The sequence below is a fragment of the Moschus berezovskii genome, chromosome 16 (assembly GCF_049115385.1).
Source record: "Moschus berezovskii isolate FMDL1 chromosome 16, NW_MosBer_1.0, whole genome shotgun sequence".
Lineage (NCBI taxonomy): Eukaryota > Metazoa > Chordata > Mammalia > Artiodactyla > Moschidae > Moschus > Moschus berezovskii.
The window spans coordinates 82,454,077-82,474,214 of record NC_142475.1 but is presented as its reverse complement, the minus strand read 5'-3'; the positions used below and the strand labels follow the sequence as shown (position 1 = coordinate 82,474,214).

Genomic DNA, 20,138 nt, shown 5'->3' with positions numbered 1-20,138 from the left:
GAACAGTGGGGTTCCCAGTGCTCACTGCAGAAGCACTGCTGTCCAGCCCAGGGACACAGGCCTCCCGCCAGGCTGCACGGAGATGAACTTGGGACACAGTGGGCAAAGGATCTGCAGACCAGTCTTCAAAGGAGCCGTGGGAGAGCTGAGGCCAGCATGGGTGCCACAGGCGAGGCAGCAGTGGGAGGTGCTGGGCTGTGCTCAGGTCCCAAGCCTGCCCTGTGGACAGCAGTTTGCATGCTTGTTATCATGGTGTCTCAACCTGGAGATTCTCTGTATGGCTTGGGTGTTTGCTGACCTGGTTCGGGTGGGTCTCCTGGTGAGGGCAGGACCCCCCCAGCCCGCTCAGACTCCAGGGGAAGAGGACGTGCCTGCCAGGATGTCCTCGCAGGCACAAAGTTCCGAGTCTGGCGGTGGCTTCGCCACACTCAGTGCTTCTTCCGTGGGTGATGTTTCCTATGGCGAATGAGACATGAGCTGTGGACAAAGGTCTTCCTACCCTTACACCCGTACGGCTTCTCTCCAGTGTGGGTTTTCGGATGTTTCAGGAGATTGGAACTGCAGTTAAAGGCTTTGCCGCACTCACTGCATTTAAAGGGCTTTTCTCCGGGTTGAATCCTCTGGTGCTTGGTCACGTCAGAGCTGTGCCTGAATGTCTTCCCGCACTGGGCACACTGGAAGGGCTTCTCTCCAGTGTGGACTCCCTGGTGATGAACACGATCCGTCTTGTGCTTAAAGATGCGCCCACATTCGCAGCATTTGTAGGGCTTCTTCCTCTGGAAGGGAGTGAACATGGGAACTCCCTCAAAGTCATCTTTAAATGAAGCATCAAAGGCCTCAAACATGTGCTTATTCTCAGGACTGAGGCAGGCTTCCTTCCTGTGCTTTTGGGCCAAAGTGGGGCTCTGGTTTGGCTGTTCTTTCCCAGATGCCTTCTCTTCCTTGGCAGTGTCCTTCTCCATGTGCACTTCTGCCTCTGGGGTCCAGGTCTTATTTTTTTGCCTGTGGGCTTCTCAATCCTTGTTTTCAGGGTAGAGGAAGGCCCCCTGGAAGCCCGCAAGGGTCAAGGAGAATGGCCAGGGGCAAAATCCTCCAGCCTATGAATTCCCTTGTAAATTCACTTCTTCCAAGCTTGGAACTGAAGTTCTGGAACAGAAGAGTGCCAGCAACCCTTCTGAGGCTGGAGAGAAACAAGACCATGAACTGTTAAATTAAGTGAATGTCTGGGAAGAACTGAGTTACAAAGTGACAGATGAGCAGGGAAAGGGGTGGCAGAGGCATGCGGACACGGCCCCCTTCCTTTCTTGCTGGTGTATGCCACCCGGACATTTCATAAGTTTCAGGCTGGACATGACCAAAGAACTGGCTTCCCAGAACACCCCCACCCCAATCTCACTCTTCCCAGTTTTCCTCATCTGGATAAATGTCATTATTTACTCAGTTGCTCACCAAGGAATTATTTTTTTTTTTAATGTATTTCTTTGGTTCTGCCAGGTATTAGTTGTGGCATGCAGGATCTAGTTCCCTAAGCAGGGATTGAAACCGGGCCCCCTGCACTGGGAGGGTGGCATCGTAGCCACTCGACTACCAGGGAAGTACCTAACCAAAGAATTCTTATTCCTCTGCCAGGGGCGGCATCTCCACACCTGCATCCAGCAGGATTCATGTGCACCATGGACCAGTAACTGCTGTGTGGCCCACAATTGTGGAGTTTCCCTGCCCTTTATGTGCTCCTTCTCCATTTCTTGTATTTGGGACAGACTGTGTGCTTCTAGAGCTACAGGCCATGAAAGCCACGTGCGACCCTCACAGAAGGTACCGCCCATCAGTTCAGTTCAGTTCAGTCACTCAGTCATGTCCGACTCTTTGCGACCCCATGAACTGCAGCACGCCAGGCCTCCCTGTCCATCACCAACTCCCAGAGTCCACGTAAACCCATGTCTATTGAGCTGGTGATGCCATCCAGCCATCTCATGCTCTGTCATCCCCTTTTCCTCCTGCCCTCAATCTTTCCCAGCATCAGGGTCTTTTCAAATGAGTCAGCTCTTTGCATCAGGTGGCCAAAGGATTGGAGTTTCAGCTTCAACATCAGTCCTTCCAATAAACACTTAGGACTGATCTCCTTTAGAAAGGACTGGTTGGATCTCCTTGCAGTCCAAGGCAAGGGACTCTCAAGAGTCTTTTCCAACACCACAGTTCAAAAGCATCAATTCTTTGGCACTCAGCTTTCTTTATAGTCCAACTCTCACATCCATATGTGACTACTGGAAAAACCATAGCCTTGACTAGACAGACCTTTGTTGGCAAAGTAATGTCTCTGCTTTTCAATATGCTGTCTAGGTTGGTCATAACTTTCCTTCCAAGGAGTAAGCGTCTTTTAATTTCATGGCTGCAAGCACCATCTGCCGTGATTTTGGAGCCCTCAAAAATAAAGTCTGCCACTGTTTCCACTGTTTCCCCATCTATTTGCCATGAAGTGATGGTTTTGAACTGTGGTGTTGGAGAAGACTCTTGAGAGTCCCTTGGACTGCAAGGAGATCCAACCAGTCCATTCTAAAGGAGATCAGTCCTGGGTGTTCATTGGAAGGACTGATGCTAAAGCTGAAACTCCAATGCTTTGGCCACCTGATGCGAAGAGTTGACTCATTGGAAAAGACTTTGATGCGGGGAGGGATTGGTGTCAGGAGAAGGGGACGACAGAGGATGAGATGACTGGACAGCATCACCGAATTGATGGACATGAGTTTGAGTGAGCTCTGGGAGTTGGTGATGGACAGGGAGGCCTGGTGTGCTGTGATTCATGGGGTTTCAAAGAGTTGGACACGACTGAGCGACTGAACTGAACTGAACTGATGGGACCAGATGCCATGATCTTAGTTTTCTGAATGCTGAGCTTTAAGCCAACATTTTTACTCTCCTCTTTCACTTTCATCAAGAGGCTCTTTAGTTCTTCTTCACTTTCTGCCATAAGGGTGGTAGCATCTGCATATCTGAGGTTATTGATATTTCTCCTGGCAATCCTGATTCCAGCTTGTGCTTCTTCTAACTGCCCATCATCCAGACGAAACTCGCTCCCACCCTCACCCTGGCCCTCCTGAGTCCTCTGCTGGGTGGCATCGTCCACCCAGCAGCCAGTGAACCCCGTTACATCCCTGCCAAATCCTCCACGGTTCCCCTCACACTGCTGCCCTGCCCCTTCCCAAGCACCCTTAGGTTCACCACACATTCCCAGTCCTTCCTGCCTCAGCACCTGGCTGCCCACAAACAGGTCCTGAGAACTGGTGCTGGCCCCTCACTCACTCAGAGCTCTGCTCTGAGAGTTCTTCTCAGAGAAGCCTCCCTAACCTCATGCCCTGTTTCCGTACCAGGCTCTCATTCTCCCTGTGGCTTCAACTGGCGCTGACTGTCCACTGAGGGCCGAAGCCCCAGGGAACCATCAGCTAGGCTTTTGAGTACATTCTGTAAAAAATGTGACAGGCTCTGTACCTAATCCCATCTAAAAGCATTCTAATATCACCACAAATTCAACCAGGAGTCAGTCAGTCCCAGGGACAGATCAGGCCCCAGTACCTGTAGAAGCATTACTAGCATGGCTCCTGTTTCATTGGTTAAGATGCTTCACCTGTCCCTTTTCTGTATTATTTCAGAGCTTCCTTAACCCGCCTCTTCCCTCAGTGCTAACAAATGGACTTCTAGAATAAAGCTGGACAAACTTCAGGCTCTTTAACCTCAGGCAAAAGAAATCTTCACAAGGTAGAAGAAAGCACTTTCCCAAGAAAGCAGATCCTGTTCTGAGTCCTCAAGTCATCCTTGAGAGACCTCCCATGGCCTGTGTGGTCACCTGATCTCCTGGGAGGTCCATATTCTGCCAGGCTGTCTCACCCCAAAAATGTGGTGCTCAAGATGGTAACATTCCAAGTGAAGTATGTTTTGAGGGATAAATCCTTCGCATTTCCTTTAAGTCAAAGCGGATACTAAGTTTTCATCCACTCTCCCGTGCTCAGAGGCAACACATAAAATGACAGTTTTCCCATCTTGACAAGAGTTTGAGAGTCTGCTTTCTTCTAAATGGAAATGTTCACATACACTTGACTCAGATTTAGGCCAATGTCACTCTCTGAAGGCTTTCTTGGAGGTAGCTTCTGGGAGGAGGCTGTTCTTAGCATTAGGTGGGAGCCAGAACTGAGGATGGCAGAAGGTCATCTAGGCTGAGGGAAGCATACAAATATGGGGGCATCTCTGCCGGGGATGCAGGTAGAACTAGGGCGGAGGATCAGAGCTCCAGTCAGCCAGGCTGCAGTTTGAGCTGAGGTCTAGTTTTAGTAGGAAACAGGGGAAAACCAAGACCAACAGGAAAGTGCCATCAACCCTCTAGCCCATGGCTCTCCAGGGCAGATGTAAACTCATCTTGGCTCTATGCTGACCCACTCAACGGAGAGGAGTGCTCCTTGGACCCACTGAGCCTGTCATCTGCTGGCTGGGCTCCAAGGACTGTTCTCCCAAAAGAACTCTTGTCACTCTACCTGTGGCTTGTCATGGATGTGCAGTCTCCTGATGAGTTGAGGGCAAGGATCCTGTCTTTTTCATCCCAGAATCCCAAGTTACTTGGCTGGAGACTGCACATACTGCTGCTCCCAAAACATTCTAGATAATCATCACGTCTGCCTAACTCAAGCAGGTGCTTAATGGCAGAGACTGGACATTTTCACTCCTCTAAGCCCTGTGCACACCAAGCAATAACATAATTGTTAGAAGTGAAACCTATCTGAGGTCATTGTTTTGGTCTTCTCATTTCACAGATCTGTAGGCCTGGTAACTGCTACAGCCACGCAGGAAACGCAATCTACCTTGCCACAGCAGACCACAGCCCTGACCTAAAGGTACGTGCTCTGTCACTTCAGTGTAGCTCCTTCACTCTCTGGGCCAGGCCGCTTGTAACATGAAACTTTGGGTATCTAGCTGCAGCAGGACTCCCTGGTAACCTCACTAGCCCTCAGAAGCCAGGGTCTCAGTGAGAGATGGGATTACTAGTGGGTTTGAGACCAAGGGCAAACATGCACTGAAGCAGTCTGTAGGCTCTGGGCCTGTCAGAGGGCCCGCATTGGTGTCGAAGCCGAGAAGAGGGGCCCTGACAGCTTCGCCAGCCGCGGGTGCAGGGCCGAGGTCTCCTTCACCTCGATTCGCACGGAGCTGGTCCTCGCGCACCTCGCCCTCGTCCCCGCGGAACCAGGGAGCCGTGAGAGCGGTGGCCGATGCCCCGGGTGGGGGTCCACACGACGCTAGAGGGACCCAGCGAGTTCCCGCATGGAAATGGGGCGGGTGCGCTCCTCGCCAACCCGGGGCGGAAGGGACGTGTCCTCATCAAGGCCAGCCGCACCCCAGCTGCCCGCCGACGAGCTCCGTCAGCCTTCTCAGTGGAGCAGCCGCGCCTCTGCGCCGGCCGGAAAGGCCCGCCGCTGGCCCCGGCCCTCCCGGCGCCGTTCTCGGAAGCGAAGTCGCGGGCCTGCGGGGCTCCGCGCCCGCAGCTGGTTTCACCCCGTTTCAGCTGATCCCTCCTCGCCCACCCTAGGGACCCGCAGGAAGAGCCGGCTCCCAGGCCGTTCTAGGCGGCGAGGCCCCAGCCTCGGGTGACTCCGCCCCCGAGCGGGCTCCTCCCACCCACTCGGGTCGCGGCGCACGCCGCCTTACCCGGCCACCCTTCCTCTCCTGCGCCCGTCACTCGCGCAGCCCTCCTTGCTCCCCTCTGCACTCCCCAACTCGTGCCCCCACCCCCGCCACCTGTTTGAGTTCCACAGAAGCTGCAGGCCTGCTGTGGCCTGCGTTCAGCCGCACTGGCCTCTTCCTCTGCCTGGAACACTTGTCCCCAGCTATCTGCTTGGCTCACTCCCACTTACCGCCTGCGGAGAGCTCACCTCCTAGAGGGGACCCCTGACCTCTGACCACCCTGGGTGTGTTAGGTTTCTGGTTATCACAAGCTTAGTAGCTCAAAACAATACCTGTTTGTTCTCTCAGGTTTCCTTTGTTGTACCACGGTTTCCTCAATTATGGTTATATCACTTTTCCTGTCCACCGTTTGTTATATCACGGTGGGACAGGAGTCCAGGCGAGGCTTAGCTGGTCCTCTGCTCCGTCTCCGAAGGCCACAGTCAAGGTTCTCAGCGTGCTGCGAGGATTTGCTTCCACATTCGTGTGGCTCTTGGCAGGCTTCCTTTCTTGCCTGCTGAGGGCCAGCTTCTTCTGGGCTATCGGGAGGCTGATGTTAGGTCTTGCAGTATCACCCGCAGTTCCCTGCCACATGGCCCTCTCTGTGCTCCTTCAGGGCCGGCGGAAAGCCTCTGGCCCCAGTCTGCTGGGGTGAAGTCTCGTAGTACCTAACCTCCCATCACCTCTGCCGCAGTCCACTGGTTAGGAGCACATCCTGGATGCCGCCAGCACTGTTGGTGATCACATTTTGTAATACCACAGCATTCTGCTCTTCCTCCACCTCTTGGTACCCACCCTTCCCTAGGTTTTTTTCTTTTCATAACACTTTCTACTTTCCAACAGGCTATGTAATTTCCTTATTACTGTGTTTATTATGTTCATCTTTCCTTCCCACACCAGAAAATCAAGTCTTCTGGGGGTGGGCTGTTTTGCTTTTCTATTTCCTGATGTGTCCTTCAGTAACCCAGCAGGTGGTGTGGCTCTCATTATGGCAATTCAGCGAATGGGCACTGGGCCCCGATGCCCCTGGACGCTGCCTTCTCTCACGAGTCTCTGGCTCTGGCTCCTGTTGTGCATCTGTCCCTTAGACTTTAGCCTTGCAGGAACTTCAAGTACGGCAGCCTCGACATACTCAAGACCAGATTCAACTCTGCTCCCTCTCTGTTGCTGCTATATTGTATTCAATAATATAGTGGTAGCCAGGTCTTTTACCAGCAAAAGCAAGTTTATTTGGGAATAGCCCGAGGAACTGCACTTCAGGAAATTGGAGCTATCGTGGCTTGGAGGTAAATCCAGAGAGTGCTGCGGGCGCGCGCTGCACCAGAGGAGTTGGGCGACTTTACAATGGTTCTTCCTAGAGACACCAATTACTGAACTGTGGGTGTTTCCTCTACTACCTGTCACACAAATTTACTTAGGAAAGCTAACATCCGCCCCCTCAGGCTTACAGCTGATGGTGAGGGGTGGGTGGTAACTCATACATTTTCCAATTATGTAACTTTCTTGATGTTCATGCACTTACAGACTTCTGCTAAGTCACTTCAGTCGTGTCCAAGTCTGTGCGACCCCATAGATGGAAGCCCACCAGGATCCCCCATCCCTGGGATTCTCCAGGCAAGAACCCTGGAGTGGGTTGCCATTTCCTTCTCCAATGTGTGAAAGTGAAAAGTGAAAGTGAAGTTGCTCAGTTGTGTCCGACCCTTAGCGACCCCATGGACTGCAGCCCACCAGGCTCCTCCATCCATGGGATTTTCTAGGCAAGAGTACTGGAGTGGCTTGCCATTGCCTTCTCCGACTTACAGACTTACTAGGAGGTAAATCCCTGGGCATTGGACGGGGAGAGGGCTGGGCAAGGAAAGCCGGACATTCTCGCATGTCCCTCGGTATGCGTGCATACCCTCAGCGGAGGAGGGCTCTGTCTGCAGCTGGTGGATCACCACCTGGCCCTGGGGTTGTCCCAGCAGCTGTCGCTTTCTTCAAGGGTTTCTCTCCCAGGATGTCCTGAGGTTGGGACTTCACAGGACTGCTCCTCTCCAGGACACCCGCTCTGCGGGGCTGAGATACCACCTGCCTCCACCTCCACCAAGTATCCCAGCTTTCTTTCTGAGAGGATTATGAAGCTGAGTAAGGGGGTACTCCGAGGGGCAGCTTTTCCCACGTTACTCCAGTATAGCCCCTGCCCCAGTTCTCCACCTGTGGGAACCCAGAGCCGCCCTGGTCCCACAGGTGAGGGCAGCTTTGCTCTGCTCTGGTCGGCATTCTTGACACTGAAATGTCTTTTTGCATCCCCATGTTCCACCCCCCCCCGCCCCCACTCTCAGGCCTGATGCCTTCCAGTGCCAGGGCTCTGACTCCCCTCTGTTCCAGAGAGTTCCTGGTGGGACTGGGTGCCACAGAGTCAGCGGCTTTGCTCAACTCCCGCCGCTGACCAGTGCCTGAGTCCATCGGCTTCTGCAAACCCTGGCAGTCCCCAGAGGACGCCGCTCCATCTGTCCAAGGCCGATGGCCGGGAATCTCTGTTCTCAGGAATGTCCTGCTTTGGGGTCACTGCTTCATCCTCATCCAGTTCTCATGGTCAAGAACAAGGACAGGAAATGTGACCATGGCCACCTGCTTCCTGTGCTGAGGAAGTCCGGAGAAAAACGCCAAATGAATGGAACCGGTGTGGGGTGGGGCGACCAGGGGGGATCTGCCTGCTGGGACAGGACCCTGAGCCCCTTGTCCAGTTGGTAACTCGGGTGAGCCCAGCAAAGAAGGGAATACAGCATTCTCCCTGAGCTTGCTGCCAACTCCAGGGCTGGGTGGGGACACAGGACCCGAGGGGATCCCGGGGGTGGTTTCCAGTGGGGTTCGTGCAGCAGCTGGAAAGAGGGTGGAGAAGGCCCAGGGGATAGCGTTTGCAGGCCGGCAGAGACCTGTTTGCATTTATGAAGAAAATCTGTAGGAAGGACCTGGCACTTCAAGCTTGGCTGCTGTTGCTACGGGGCTTGTGGGGGACACAGGTAACATTAAGAGCAGATGGACAGAGTACTGAGGGAGCCAGCAGGAGTGGGCAACCCTACCTAGCCACTAGCTGTGCATGTGAAGGCCACAGATGGGGCCTGGTGCTCAGGAGTCAAGTCTTAGCTTTTTGAACCAAGCTCCAGCCATCCCAGCTCCTGTCTGCCTGCAGGTCCCCCTGGGTCATGCCTTCTCTGCCAGGCCCCTGCCCCTCCTCCCCAACTCCACACCCTGGCAAACACTTCCTTTAAATTCAATTCAGGATATTGACCATACTCTGTGCTCCCAGCAGAGCCCTGTCTTAGCCCCTTATGATGGGCCGAACTGTGCCCCCAGATTCATGAGCTGAAGTCCTAACATCAGGACCTCAGGATGGGCCTGTGTTTGGAGACGGGGATTTTAAAGGTGATTTAGGTACTCAACATTCAGAAAACTAAAATCATGGCGTCCGGTCCCATTTCTTCATGGCAAATAGATGGGGAAACAATGGTAACAGTGACAGACTTTATTTTCTTGGGCTCCAAAATCACTGCAGATGGTGACTGTATCCATGAAATTAAAAGACGCTTGCTCCTTGGAAGAAAAGTTATGACCAACCTAGACAGCATATTAAAAAAGCAGAGACATTACTTTGCCAGCAAAGTTATGTCTAGTCAAAGCTATGGTTTTTCCAGTAGTCATGTATGGATGTGAGAGTTGGACTATAAAGAAAGCTGAGCATGGAAGAATTGATGCTTTTGAACTGTGGTGTTGGAAAAGATTCTTGAGAGTCCCTTGGACTGCAAGGAGATCCAACCAGTCCATCCTAAAGAAAATCAGTCCTGAATATTCATTGGAAGGACTGATGTTGAAGCTGAGACTCCAATACTTTGGCCACCTGATGTGAAGAACTGACTCATTTGAAAAGACCCTGATGCTGGGAAAGATTGAAGGAGGAGAAGGGGACGACAGAGAATGAGATGGTTGGATGGCATCACCGACTCAATGGACGTGAGTTTGAGTAAGCTCTGGGAGTTGGTTATGGACAGGGAGGCCTGGTGTGCTGTGGTCCATGGGGTCACACAGAGTTGGACACGACTGAGCGACTGAACTGAACTAAGGTACATGAGGTCACGAGAGTGGCCCTAACCCAAGCTGACTGGTGTCCTTATTAGCAGAGCAGGTCAGGACACAGACACACACAGAGGAATTGGTTCACAGTCTTGGAGGCCGAGAAGCTCCCAGTCCACTCTCTGGAAGCAGGAGAGCAGGGCCGTCATGGTGTCATTCCCTCTGGGCCCTAAAGGCCCGAGAAGCAGGAGTTCCAACGTTGGCAGGCAGGAGAGGATGGGCATCCCAGCTCCAGAAGAGGGAGCTGGTCCTTCCTGCCTTTTGTTCCGTCTGGGCCTCGGATGGCCTGGGTGACGCCCACTCACCTGAGGCAGTGATCTTCTTTCTCAGGCCCACCATTCACGTGTCAAGTGCTTCTGGAAACACCCTCAGAGAAACATTAGGAATAATGTTTTGCCAGCTGCATGGGCATCCCTTAGTCCAGGCATGCTGACACACAAAATGGACTATCATGGCCTCCAAGGGGGTGTGTCACTTGCCATTCCTTCTGACCTCCGGACCATAAGATAACTTGTGTGTGGTTTGTGCTTGTTTGCTTCGGCAGCCATGGGGAGCAGGGCCCCAGATCCGGATGGACGTGTTCCCTGCCAGCCTCCTGGGAAGGCGCAGAGGTGCTGCTGGGCCGGATGGGAAGGAAGGGCTGATCACACAGCCTTCTGGGGCCTCTGGCTTCTCCTTCTGGGGACTGGCCATGAGCACTGAGCCCTGTGACAAAGCCCTGGCTGTGACTGTTCACTGGCACCTTACAGTGACTGGACTCAGCCTGAGGATCCAGCTGGGTCTTGGCTGCCATCCAACTGCTTGCAGCCTCTGGCTCAGGTGCCCTGGCTCTGCTGTCCACCGGCCTGTGGCCCCCCAGGAAGGCAGCCGCTGTTGACCAGAAGCCCTGGGCTGGATCCCGGACCTGCCACCACCAACTGCGTGACCCCGGGCAGACGTGTCGCCTCCGTCAGGTGGACTGTTGTGTGCCAGGATGGGGCGTTTCCTTACTAAGAGGTTTCCTTTAGTGAGGGAAGGGGGAAACAGATGGTGGGAGGCGACTCTGCTTGCAGGGATGCTGGGCAGGCAAGATGGAGGTCTGGGCTTCCCTGCCCAGGGGATGTTGAGCTGGTGGGCACCGGGGTCCTCTGCCTTGTTCCATACCGCTCTGACAGGGAAACTGAAGCCCAGCCCTCTCCTTCCCACTCCGGGGCTTGACTCTGTCCCAGCACCAGTCACGGAGGCCGAGCGCCCAGCAGCCAGCGACACCTGTCCAGCCGGAGCAGAGGCTGGGGAAGCCCTGGGGCTCCTGCCCTGCCCCTCCACTTCTCCCTGACTGCCCCCTCCTCTGCCCCGTCCCCCCCCCCAAGCTGGGTGGTTGGCTGCAAAGTCCCATCTGAGCCATATACCACCTGCCTCCTTCTCTTTTCTCTTTTTCTTCTAGCCCCTCATTAATTCCATTCACCCCCAAGCTGCCCTGGGTGGGGGGCCTTTCCTTCTGTAGGCCAAGGAAACCTTCCTCCCCAAGTCTTCTCCCTACAAGAGCCGCCCGTCACATGGATGGATGGAGGGGTTTTTTTGGCAAGAAGTTGGGGAGCAAACTGGGGTGGGCTCCCCGCCAGGATGCAGTGAGTGTTCTCTCTGCTGGGGGTGGGGAGCTGTGTGAAGCCACCCTGTGAGCCGCTGAGGCCTGGACCTAAGGCCCACGTGCTGGCCATCCGCCATACACAGGCAGGGAGAGGAGGCCAGGTAGCTGGAAGGGGAAGCTGAGGAAGGGCAGCCATGTCCAAGAGGAACCAATGCCGCAGGGTCATCACAGGCGCTTCCAGTTTATTCTCCATGGTCCAGGGGAGGGGACAGGAGACAGTGGACAGAGTGCTGGCCAGTCAGGGTGCAAGCCAGGCTGGGCGTGGGGAGGGACCGCCCCACTCAGACTCCCATCGCCAGAAGGCTGGCCAGGAGGCTGAGCAGGAGGGTGGCAGCCACAGTCACAGGGCTCCCCCGGGGGCCACCTGCCCCCCTCCCCTGGGGCTCTTGCCAGGGCGGGGCATTGCACAGGCTGGCCTGGCAGCAGGATATGGTCGTCAGGGATCCTTCCACCGTCCTGCTGATGGGGTGGCACATGTCTGCACACCAGCCCGAGTAGGTGGTCTGGGGACCTGACTCTGCAGGGGGAGAGAGCGGGTCGTACGGGACGGGGCCCGGCAGGGATGGGCCCCCTCCCAGGCGAGGGTGATGCCGCCCCGCCACCCGCAGGTGGCCCCTTACCAGCGGCAGGGATGGGGCCCCTCCCAGGCGAGGGTGATGCCGCCCCGCCACCCGCAGGTGGCCCCTTACCAGCGTTCCAGGAAGAGACAATGGCTTTGCATGTCCTGGGGAGCACGCAGCTCTGCAGCTGCTTGCAGCTCTCTCCCTTGCGCAGGGACTGGCACGTGTAGCACTGTGGCCCTGGGGGGCCAGGTGGGCTCAGCTGCGCAAGCGGCAAAGCACCCTGCTCACCCGCGCCTGCCGCCTCCCAGCCTCTTCCCCTCGGAGGTCTCTTCCCAATTCCTGTCCGCCTCTCCCACTCTCAGCTGACCCCCTCAAACCCTGCCCTGCTGGAGCCCCCACCTCAGGTCTGGCCCCCTGACTCTCCCGCTCCGCCGCCCGCTGCCCCGCCCCACCGGGACCGTTGTGTATTTCTGAACTGGACTCCACACCCAGGGCCTTTGAGTCGCTGGTCTCTCCATCCTGTGGCTCTGCTGTGCCCCTGTCTGCTTGGTGAACTCCTATTTAACCTCTCTGCCCCAGCACCATTGCCCCTCCCAGGACTGGCCCCTTCTTTAGCCCCCTCCTCTGGATGGCAGTTGGGGGTCCCTGCCAGGGTGAGAATTGAGGGTGTGCTGAGTGTCAGGGGCCCCTCCTCCCCCTCCCCCCGCCCTGAGGGTGGGGACACTTGCAGCGGAGGCCTCTGCCTGTGGGTTCCTCACTGTCAGCCTCGAGGCACCCACGCGAGTGGGGCAGGATGCGCAGGTACCTGAGCCCCTGCTGCCCGCAGGCGCGTCGGCCTCGTCGTCCTCCTCGTCCTCCTCGTCGTCATAGCCTTCGTGCCCAGCGTCCGGGTCATCATCCTCGTCCTGCGCCCGCCCTCTCCCTGGCCGCGCAGGGATGCCTGTAAGCCTCCACTCCCCGGGCACAGAGGACACAGGCTCGGGGCCCAGTGCCGCGCGCCCTCCACTCGCTCCGGCACCCCCTTCCCAGTCCCTCTGACCTCCCTGCCCCTCCCAAGCTGGTGAGGTCGCTGCCTGGGTCTCTGAGCCACGCCCCGCCTCCTGCCTGGTGGCTTCCTTGCCAGCAACACTAGGGGTTGGGCGCTGGCCCTTCACAGCCCCCAACTCCAGTCCCCAGATGGTGGGCACCCCCAAGCCTGAGAGGCTGAGACTGGGTGGGGTTGGGTGGGGAGGGTCGCCCGTGCCCCGGCGTCTGGCTGGGGCCGGGGCTGGAGGTTTGGGGACCTGTGGGGACTCAGCATGGCCCACCTGCCTCCCTCTGGCCTTGGCCTGCAGGTGCTCCCCATCCTCCTCCCCAAGCCACGTCTTGCCCCCGGGCTGGGTGACCCTGAGGGTCTGCGGCCTGGATCGGGCATCCCTTTCGCTGCAGGGCCGGCCCTCACCCCACGCACCTTGCTCCCCGCACCACAGCAGGGCCAGCAGGACAGCTGCCAGCGCCTTCATCCTGCGGGCTGCCACCTCTGCCGCGTCTGCTCGCCAGGGCCTCGCCGCGCCTCTGGGCCTGTGGGAAGTGGGACAAAGGGCCTTCCCAGGGGCTTCCCAAGGCCCCGGGCCCCCCAGCTCCAGCCTCAAACAATGGGCCTCACGCCGGCCCCCAGGCCAGGCACCGGGCCAGGGATGGTCATTTCCCTCCCTGGCTCCAGTGGTGGGAGAGGGAAGTCACTGTGGCGGCGGTGGGGCATCCTGTCCACCTGAGCGGCTCCGCCCTGGCCTTGCGGCCTCAGCCCTGCAGTGCGGGCTGGCCAGCCCTGCCCCGTGTCTCGACCTGAGACCAGGTCCGGGCCACAGCCGTGGGAGCCTGGCCTCATGGACCCTGCAGCTGCAGACTGCTGAGCCGCACCGTCAACTGTGTCATCGCCCAGGGCCTTGCTAAGAGCATTTCAGAGTGAAACGCAGCTGTGGTCCTCCTGCTAGGCCTCCCCCCCGACCCCAGCACTGCGCGGGCCGCCTCAGGGCCTCCGCCCACTGTCTCCTCTCCCCAGAACGAGGCCCGCTGACCTCCCTGAGGCCACCCTGTCCCGGGGTGGCATGCCCTGTGTCAGGCAGAGAGCTTCAACTGAGGAGGTCAGCGGGAGACCGGACCAAACAGCTGAGTCCTTGTGACTGCAAGCACAGATTTGCAAACTACCACTTCCTGCTTCAGTACAGGAAGATAAAGGATTGATCAATACTCTCAGAGGAAGGGCCGTCTGTCTCTGTGAGGTGAAGCCAGCCCCCGCTGCACTGGCTTCAGGGTGTTGATATGGAGTTGCTGGCTGAGGAGGCGGGCGTTAGGGTTAGGGAGTGATGGGGGAGGAGGCCGTGGGATCGTGGGTGAGTGACCCGCTGGCTCTCTGCGTGCCTGTTGCAAGTTCTCTAACAAGTTCATTATTGCACATGCCCTTACCCTTGATTTGCTAAGAACAGCCCACCCAGTGGAGCACGAAACCACCTGTGGACTTTATTAATGTTGGTATAATGAGTTGGACTGTGAAGAAAGCTGATCGCCAAAGAATCGATGCTTTTGAACTGTGGTGTTGGAGAAGACTCTTGAGAGTCCCTTATACTGCAAGGAGATTCAACCAGTCTATTCTAAAGGAGATCAATCCTGGATGTTCATTGGAGGGACTGATGCTAAAGCTGAAACTGCAATACTTTGGCCACCTCATGCGACGAGTTGACTCACTGGAAAAGACTCTGATGCTGGGAAAGGTTGGGGGCGGGAGGAGAAGGGGACAACCGAGAATGAGATGGCTGGATGGCATCACTGACTCTGTGGACGTGGGTTTGAGTGTACTCCGGGAGTTGGTGATGGACAGGGAGGCCTGGCGTGCTGTGATTCATGGGGTCGCGGAGAGTCGGACACGACTGAGCGACTGAACTGAACTGAACTGAACTGAATGAGTTGGGTTTACTAGAGGTTGTACGCCTGTCTAGTCTGGGCGCGGGCAGCCTTGGGCGTTCTTTGGTGTCACTGTGCTGTCTCTCCACCAGGGTAAGCTGCCCACCGCCAGACCATAGTTTTGCCCATTCTGGGTGAGGTCGGAGGGGTGGTCCTCAGATGGTTGGGGCTTAGCTTGATCCACCGCCTCTTGTTTTTTCACCTCTGTCACTCCCTGTGGCTAATGTCTAACTACCCCACAGTCCCACCTGCATGTGTCATGCTCTCAGAGAGGTCTTGCGCCACCAACACCTCCTCTCTCTGTCCCTCATGTTGGCCCCCTGCCCTCTGGATCTGGCTTTCGGGACTGCTGGGAGCCTGCCTTTTCCTGCCAGTGCTGCACTGTGGGAGGGGCTGCCCACTTCCTCGTCTGTGGGCTGCAGGGCGGGCGCTGAGAAGCCCCTTCCTGGAGGCCAACGAAAGGTGGGGTAGGGCAGAAGGCTAGGCTGAGACCTGGAGTCAGGGCTGCGAGCCCGCCCCCATTGTTCACCGGGGCTCTTCCCTGAACTTGCCCAGCCTGAGTCTCCCCGTGGGTGGGACACCCTCAGGGGCACCTGGAGCAGAGACTGAGAGCTGGCTCTTGGGCGAAACCACCTGAGCCTGAGCGCAGGCCTCTGTTCCCTGACTGTGGACTTCCGTGCTCTTGAAGCGGCCATGGCCGTCAAGAGCCAGGGCCTGCTGGCATGTAGGATGGTGCCTGGCAGTGCCCCCCAGGACTGGCTGAGATGGCATTCCTCTGAAACCTCAGCCACCAAGCATCGTCCTCCCGCCCCGTTCCTCTGAACCAGTGTGCTGTCTTCTCCCCGTGGGCACTGGGCTGCTTGAACAGCCTCGGCTTCTGCGGGGAGCTGCCTGGCCTCTGGTCTCTGATTGTCAGTTGTCCCCAGCCCGCCCCGATCTGGAGGCCAAAATCTCTCTCCAGCCAGGGCCATCCTCCATGCTCATGGCCCGGGACCTGCCCTCTGCATCCTCAGGGCTGTGTCCACGGTCGCCCCGCATGCTGGCCCTGCACACTGCCTTCCTCCTGCAGGTCTCTGACCTGGGCTCCCAGGAGCTGCTCCCAGGCAGGGCCCCAGGGGGTTTCCCAGAAAGTGTTAGGGAGCAGGGGGTCTCCACCTGCCGCCTGAGCCCCCAGACAAGCCCAGCTCCTCCTTGGCCCAGATGCAATAATAAATAACAAATAATAAATAACATCATTTAATCCACAAGTTAAAATTAAATACCATTTTATTGGTCCTCAACAACTCTAGGGGTGTGTAGCGTTACCATTGCTACTTTACTGACAAGGAATTACTGCCGGGGCTGGACTCTGCCCTCTTCTCACCCCTCCCCACCCCAGGGTGCCTCTCACCCCTCCTCCCCCCCAGCCCTGCCCTGCTCCCTCGTCCCATCCCAGGAGAAGCAATGGGGGCTCACCCTGCCCACGCAGACGCAGTCACAAGGCCAGGCCTGGCCAGGGCTGGGGCCCCACAGGAGTGGTCAAGGTCCCTAGTCCTTGGGTCCAAGTGAGTATATGCTGGCTCCATCCCCACCCAGCTGTCTTCAAGCATTCTGGCCACAAAGTCGACCCCTCCTGGCACTCTATGACCCCAGGCTTCAGGGACAAGGGCCTCCCTGAAGACCCCCGGGGTGGAGACATGCCTCCCTCAAACTCCCAGGGCCAATGCTGAGGGCTGGAGGCCCCGTGGGCACCTGAGGCACACTTTAGAGCATCTGCCCTTGGACGTCAGTGCTTTCTCCCTCAGCCTTGCCCACACGCACAGGCGCTGTTCCTAGGCAGCCTGGGGCCCAGCTTCCAGCCCAAAGACCCATGCCTGACGTGGGCCTGGCCTTGCCAGCTCTGCGCTGCTCAGCCGGGCTGGCTCCCAAGAATGGCCCCGTGGGCGCTGCTGGTCTGGGTCCCCTCCCAGCCAGGCCTGGCCTCCCTCTGGCCAAGTGAGTCAGACCTGGGTGCCAGTTGTGAACAGGGCACACTGGCCATCCACAGCCCTCCTGTCCTGGGAGAGGGGAGCTGGAGGGGGCGCGCATGGGCCTTGCTCTCTTTGGGGAGCTGTGTGGCCCTGTCCTGGGCTATGAGGCCCTACCCCAGGCCTCTGGGGTCACCAACGTGAATCGGACCCAGACCATGGAAAAGATGTTCAGTGTTTCTAATTGAGGGGCTGAGGTCTGACGTCCTGGAGGCAGGAAAGGCATCTGCCCTGCTGGCAGCACACAGCCATGGGGGAGGGGGGCCTTTAGGGCAAACGTGGCTGCAGATACGCTGGCCCTCATGCCCCACTCCCTGCTCTGGGCTCCTTCCCACGCTCTCTGGGAGCAGAGAGACTGCCTTCCTTCTTAGATCAGAGTCCAGACCCTTCTCCCAGGTGGGCAGGGGCCACGAGAGGGCTCTTATGGATTCTCTCTCTGCTTCCGATGGTCCCACAGTGACTGGCCAATGAGGCAGCTCCCAGGGTTGCTGATGGGGCCAAGCCTCTCTCTCTCCTGAAATCCATTATCAAGAAACAGGCGGGCAGGGGTGGGCTGGTCAGAGGGAGTAGGCTCCGGCGGTCTTAGGGGACCCACTTGCCCGTACCCCAGGGCCGTGTGAGGAGATGCACTGGGGTGGACTGCAGGCGCCCACCCTCCATCTGTTTATCCTGCCCCCTCCCGCCTCCACACGTCCACACCCCAGGTCAATTTTCTCTAACGCTTGGACACTCTCAGCCCATCCACATTGACCCCGGAGAGTCTCACCTCCCACTGCCCCCCGCCTAGCCCCATCAGGGATCCCTAGTGTGCAGCACCTGCTTCAGGGCTGCCTGTGGTGGACCCCACACCCACAGTGCTTGTCGGCGCCCCTGCCCCTGCCCCTTCAGATTCCCCACCTCACATTGCTATGAGAAGCCAGGCCTCTCAGGGCAAGGGCCACGAGACTGCCACATCCAGACTGGCACCCTGCCCACCCTCTGCCCAGTGTCACCCACCCTCTGGATGCCCCCTCCTCTGCTGTGGCCTCCCCGGCACTCCAGCCTCCCCACCCATTTCTTCTGCTCTCCTGTGCTTCCAGCTCCCCTCTCTTCTGTCTCTTCGTTCTTCCTTTATTTTCCCTCATTTTTTTTGGTAAGTTAATTATTTTAATTAGAGGCTAATTACTTTACAATATTGTAGTGGTTTCTGCCATACATTGACTTGAATCCGCCACTGGTGTACATGTGTTCCCCATCCTGAACCCCCCTCCCACCTCCCTCCCCATCCCATCTCTCAGGGTCATCCCAGTGCACTGGCCCTGATCACCTTGTCTCATGCATTGGACCTGGACTGGTGATCTGTTTCACATATGATAATATACATGTTTCAATGCCATTCTCCCAAATCATCCCACCCTCACTGTCTCCCACAGAGTCCAAAAGACTGTTCTTTACATCTGTGTCTCTTTTGCTGTCTCGTATATAGGGTCATCGTTACCATCTTTCTAAATTCCATATATATGCATTAGTATACTATATTCATGTTTTTCTTTCTGGCTTACTTCACTCTGTATAATAGACTCCAGTTTCATCCACCTCATTAGAACTGACTCAAATTCGTTCTTTTTAATAGCTGAGTAATATTCCATTATGTATATGTACCACAGCTTTCTTATCCACTTGTCTGCAGATGGACATCTAGGTTGCTTCCATGTCCTGGCTATTATAAACTGTGCTGCAATGAACATTGGAGTACACGTGTCTCTTTCAATTCTGGTTTCCTCGGTGTGTATGCCCAGGAGTGCGATTGCTGGGTCGTATGGCAGTTCTATTTCCAGTTTTTTAAGGAATCTCCACACTATTCTCCATAGTGGCTGTACTAGTTTACATTCCCACCAACAGAGTAAGAGGGTTCCGTTTTCTCCTCACCCTCTCCAGCATTTATTGTTTGTAGACTTTTTGACAGCAGCCATTCTGACTGGCGTGAGATGTTACCTCAATGTGGTTTTGATTTGCATTTCTCTGATAATGAGTGATGTTGAGCATCTTTTCATGGGTTTGTTAGCCATCTGTATGTCTTCTTTGGAGAAATGTCTGTTTAGTTCTATGGCCCATTTTTTGATTGGGTCATTTAATTTTCTGGAATTGAGCTGCATGAGCTGCTTATATATTTTTGAGATTAATTATTTGTCAGTTGCTTCATTTGCTGTTATTTTCTCCCATTCTGAAGGCTGTCTTTTCACCTTGCTTATAGTTTCCTTCATTGTTCAAAGGCTTTCAAGTTTAATTAGGTCCAATTTGTTTATTTTTGCTTTTATTTCCATTACTCTGGGAGGTGGGTCATCCTTCATATTTTTAATTGGTAAAATACACATTAACCTCAGATATGCAGATGACATCACCCTTATGGCAGAAAGTGAAGAGGAACTAAAAAGCCTCTTGATGAAAGTGAAAGAGGAGAGTGAAAAAGTTGGCTTGAAGCTCAACATTCAGAAAACTAAGATCATGGCATCTGGTCCCATCACTTCATGGAAAATAGATGGGGAAACAGTGTCAGACTTTATTTTTTGGGCTCCAAACTCACTGCGGATGCTGATTGCAGCCATGAAATTAAAAGGCGCTTACTCCTTGGAAGGAAAGTTATGACCAAAGTAGATAGCATATTAAAAAGCAGAGACATTACTTTGCCAACCAAGGTCCGTCTAGTCAAGGCTATGGTTTTTCCAGTGGTCATGTATGGATGTGAGAGTTGGACTGTGAAGAAAACTGATCACCGAAGAATTGATGCTTTTGAACTGTGGTGCTGGAGAAGACTCTTGAGAGTCCCTTGGACTGCAAGGAGATCCAACCAGTCCATTCTAAAGGAGATCAGTCCTGGGTGTTCATTGGAAGGACTGATGCTAAAGCTGAAGCTCCAATACTTTGGCCACCTCATGCGAAGAGTTGACTCACTGGAAAAGACTCTGATGCTGGGAGGGATTGGGGGCAGGAGGAGACGGGGACGACAGGGAATGAGATGGCTGGATGGCATCACCGACTCTGTGGACATGAGTTTGAGTGAACTCCGGGAGTTGGTGATGGACAGGGAGGCCTAGTGTGCTGTGTTTCATGGGGTCTCAAAGAGTTGGACACGACTGAGTGACTGAACTGAAGTGAACTGAAAATTCACATAATGTAAAATTTGCCATGTTGGGACATCCACTGGTAGCC

The 20,138-nt window shown here is 55.8% G+C and overlaps 2 protein-coding genes across 5 annotated transcripts; both read right to left on the bottom strand.

Annotated features, from left to right (window-relative positions):
• Window positions 1-427: 427 nt before the first annotated feature.
• Window positions 428-6,441, bottom strand: ZFP41 (ZFP41 zinc finger protein). 3 transcript variants are annotated; one of them, XM_088844492.1, is made up of 2 exons: window positions 5,997-6,441; window positions 428-1,180 (listed from the first exon to the last, which is right to left on the bottom strand). In XM_088844492.1, exon 2 carries the CDS (start codon window positions 960-962, stop codon window positions 429-431), a length of 534 nt encoding a protein of 177 aa, XP_088700618.1. In that variant the 5' UTR covers window positions 963-1,180; window positions 5,997-6,441; the 3' UTR covers window position 428. The 3 variants fall into 3 exon arrangements, with proteins under 3 accessions (XP_088700618.1, XP_088700616.1, XP_088700619.1); XM_088844490.1 differs by lacking the exon at window positions 5,997-6,441 and adding an exon at window positions 3,571-5,622; XM_088844493.1 differs by lacking the exon at window positions 5,997-6,441 and adding an exon at window positions 3,842-5,622.
• A 5,161-nt stretch (window positions 6,442-11,602) lies between these two features.
• Window positions 11,603-13,617, bottom strand: GPIHBP1 (glycosylphosphatidylinositol anchored high density lipoprotein binding protein 1). 2 transcript variants are annotated; one of them, XM_055432335.2, is made up of 4 exons: window positions 13,454-13,617; window positions 12,809-12,925; window positions 12,130-12,240; window positions 11,603-11,957 (listed from the first exon to the last, which is right to left on the bottom strand). In XM_055432335.2, the coding sequence occupies exons 1-4, from the start codon at window positions 13,503-13,505 to the stop codon at window positions 11,722-11,724; spliced, it is 516 nt and encodes a 171-aa protein (XP_055288310.2). In that variant the 5' UTR covers window positions 13,506-13,617; the 3' UTR covers window positions 11,603-11,721. The 2 variants fall into 2 exon arrangements, with proteins under 2 accessions (XP_055288310.2, XP_055288311.2); XM_055432336.2 differs by having other exon boundaries at window positions 12,130-12,262; window positions 13,454-13,583.
• Between the last annotated feature and the right edge of the window lie 6,521 nt (window positions 13,618-20,138).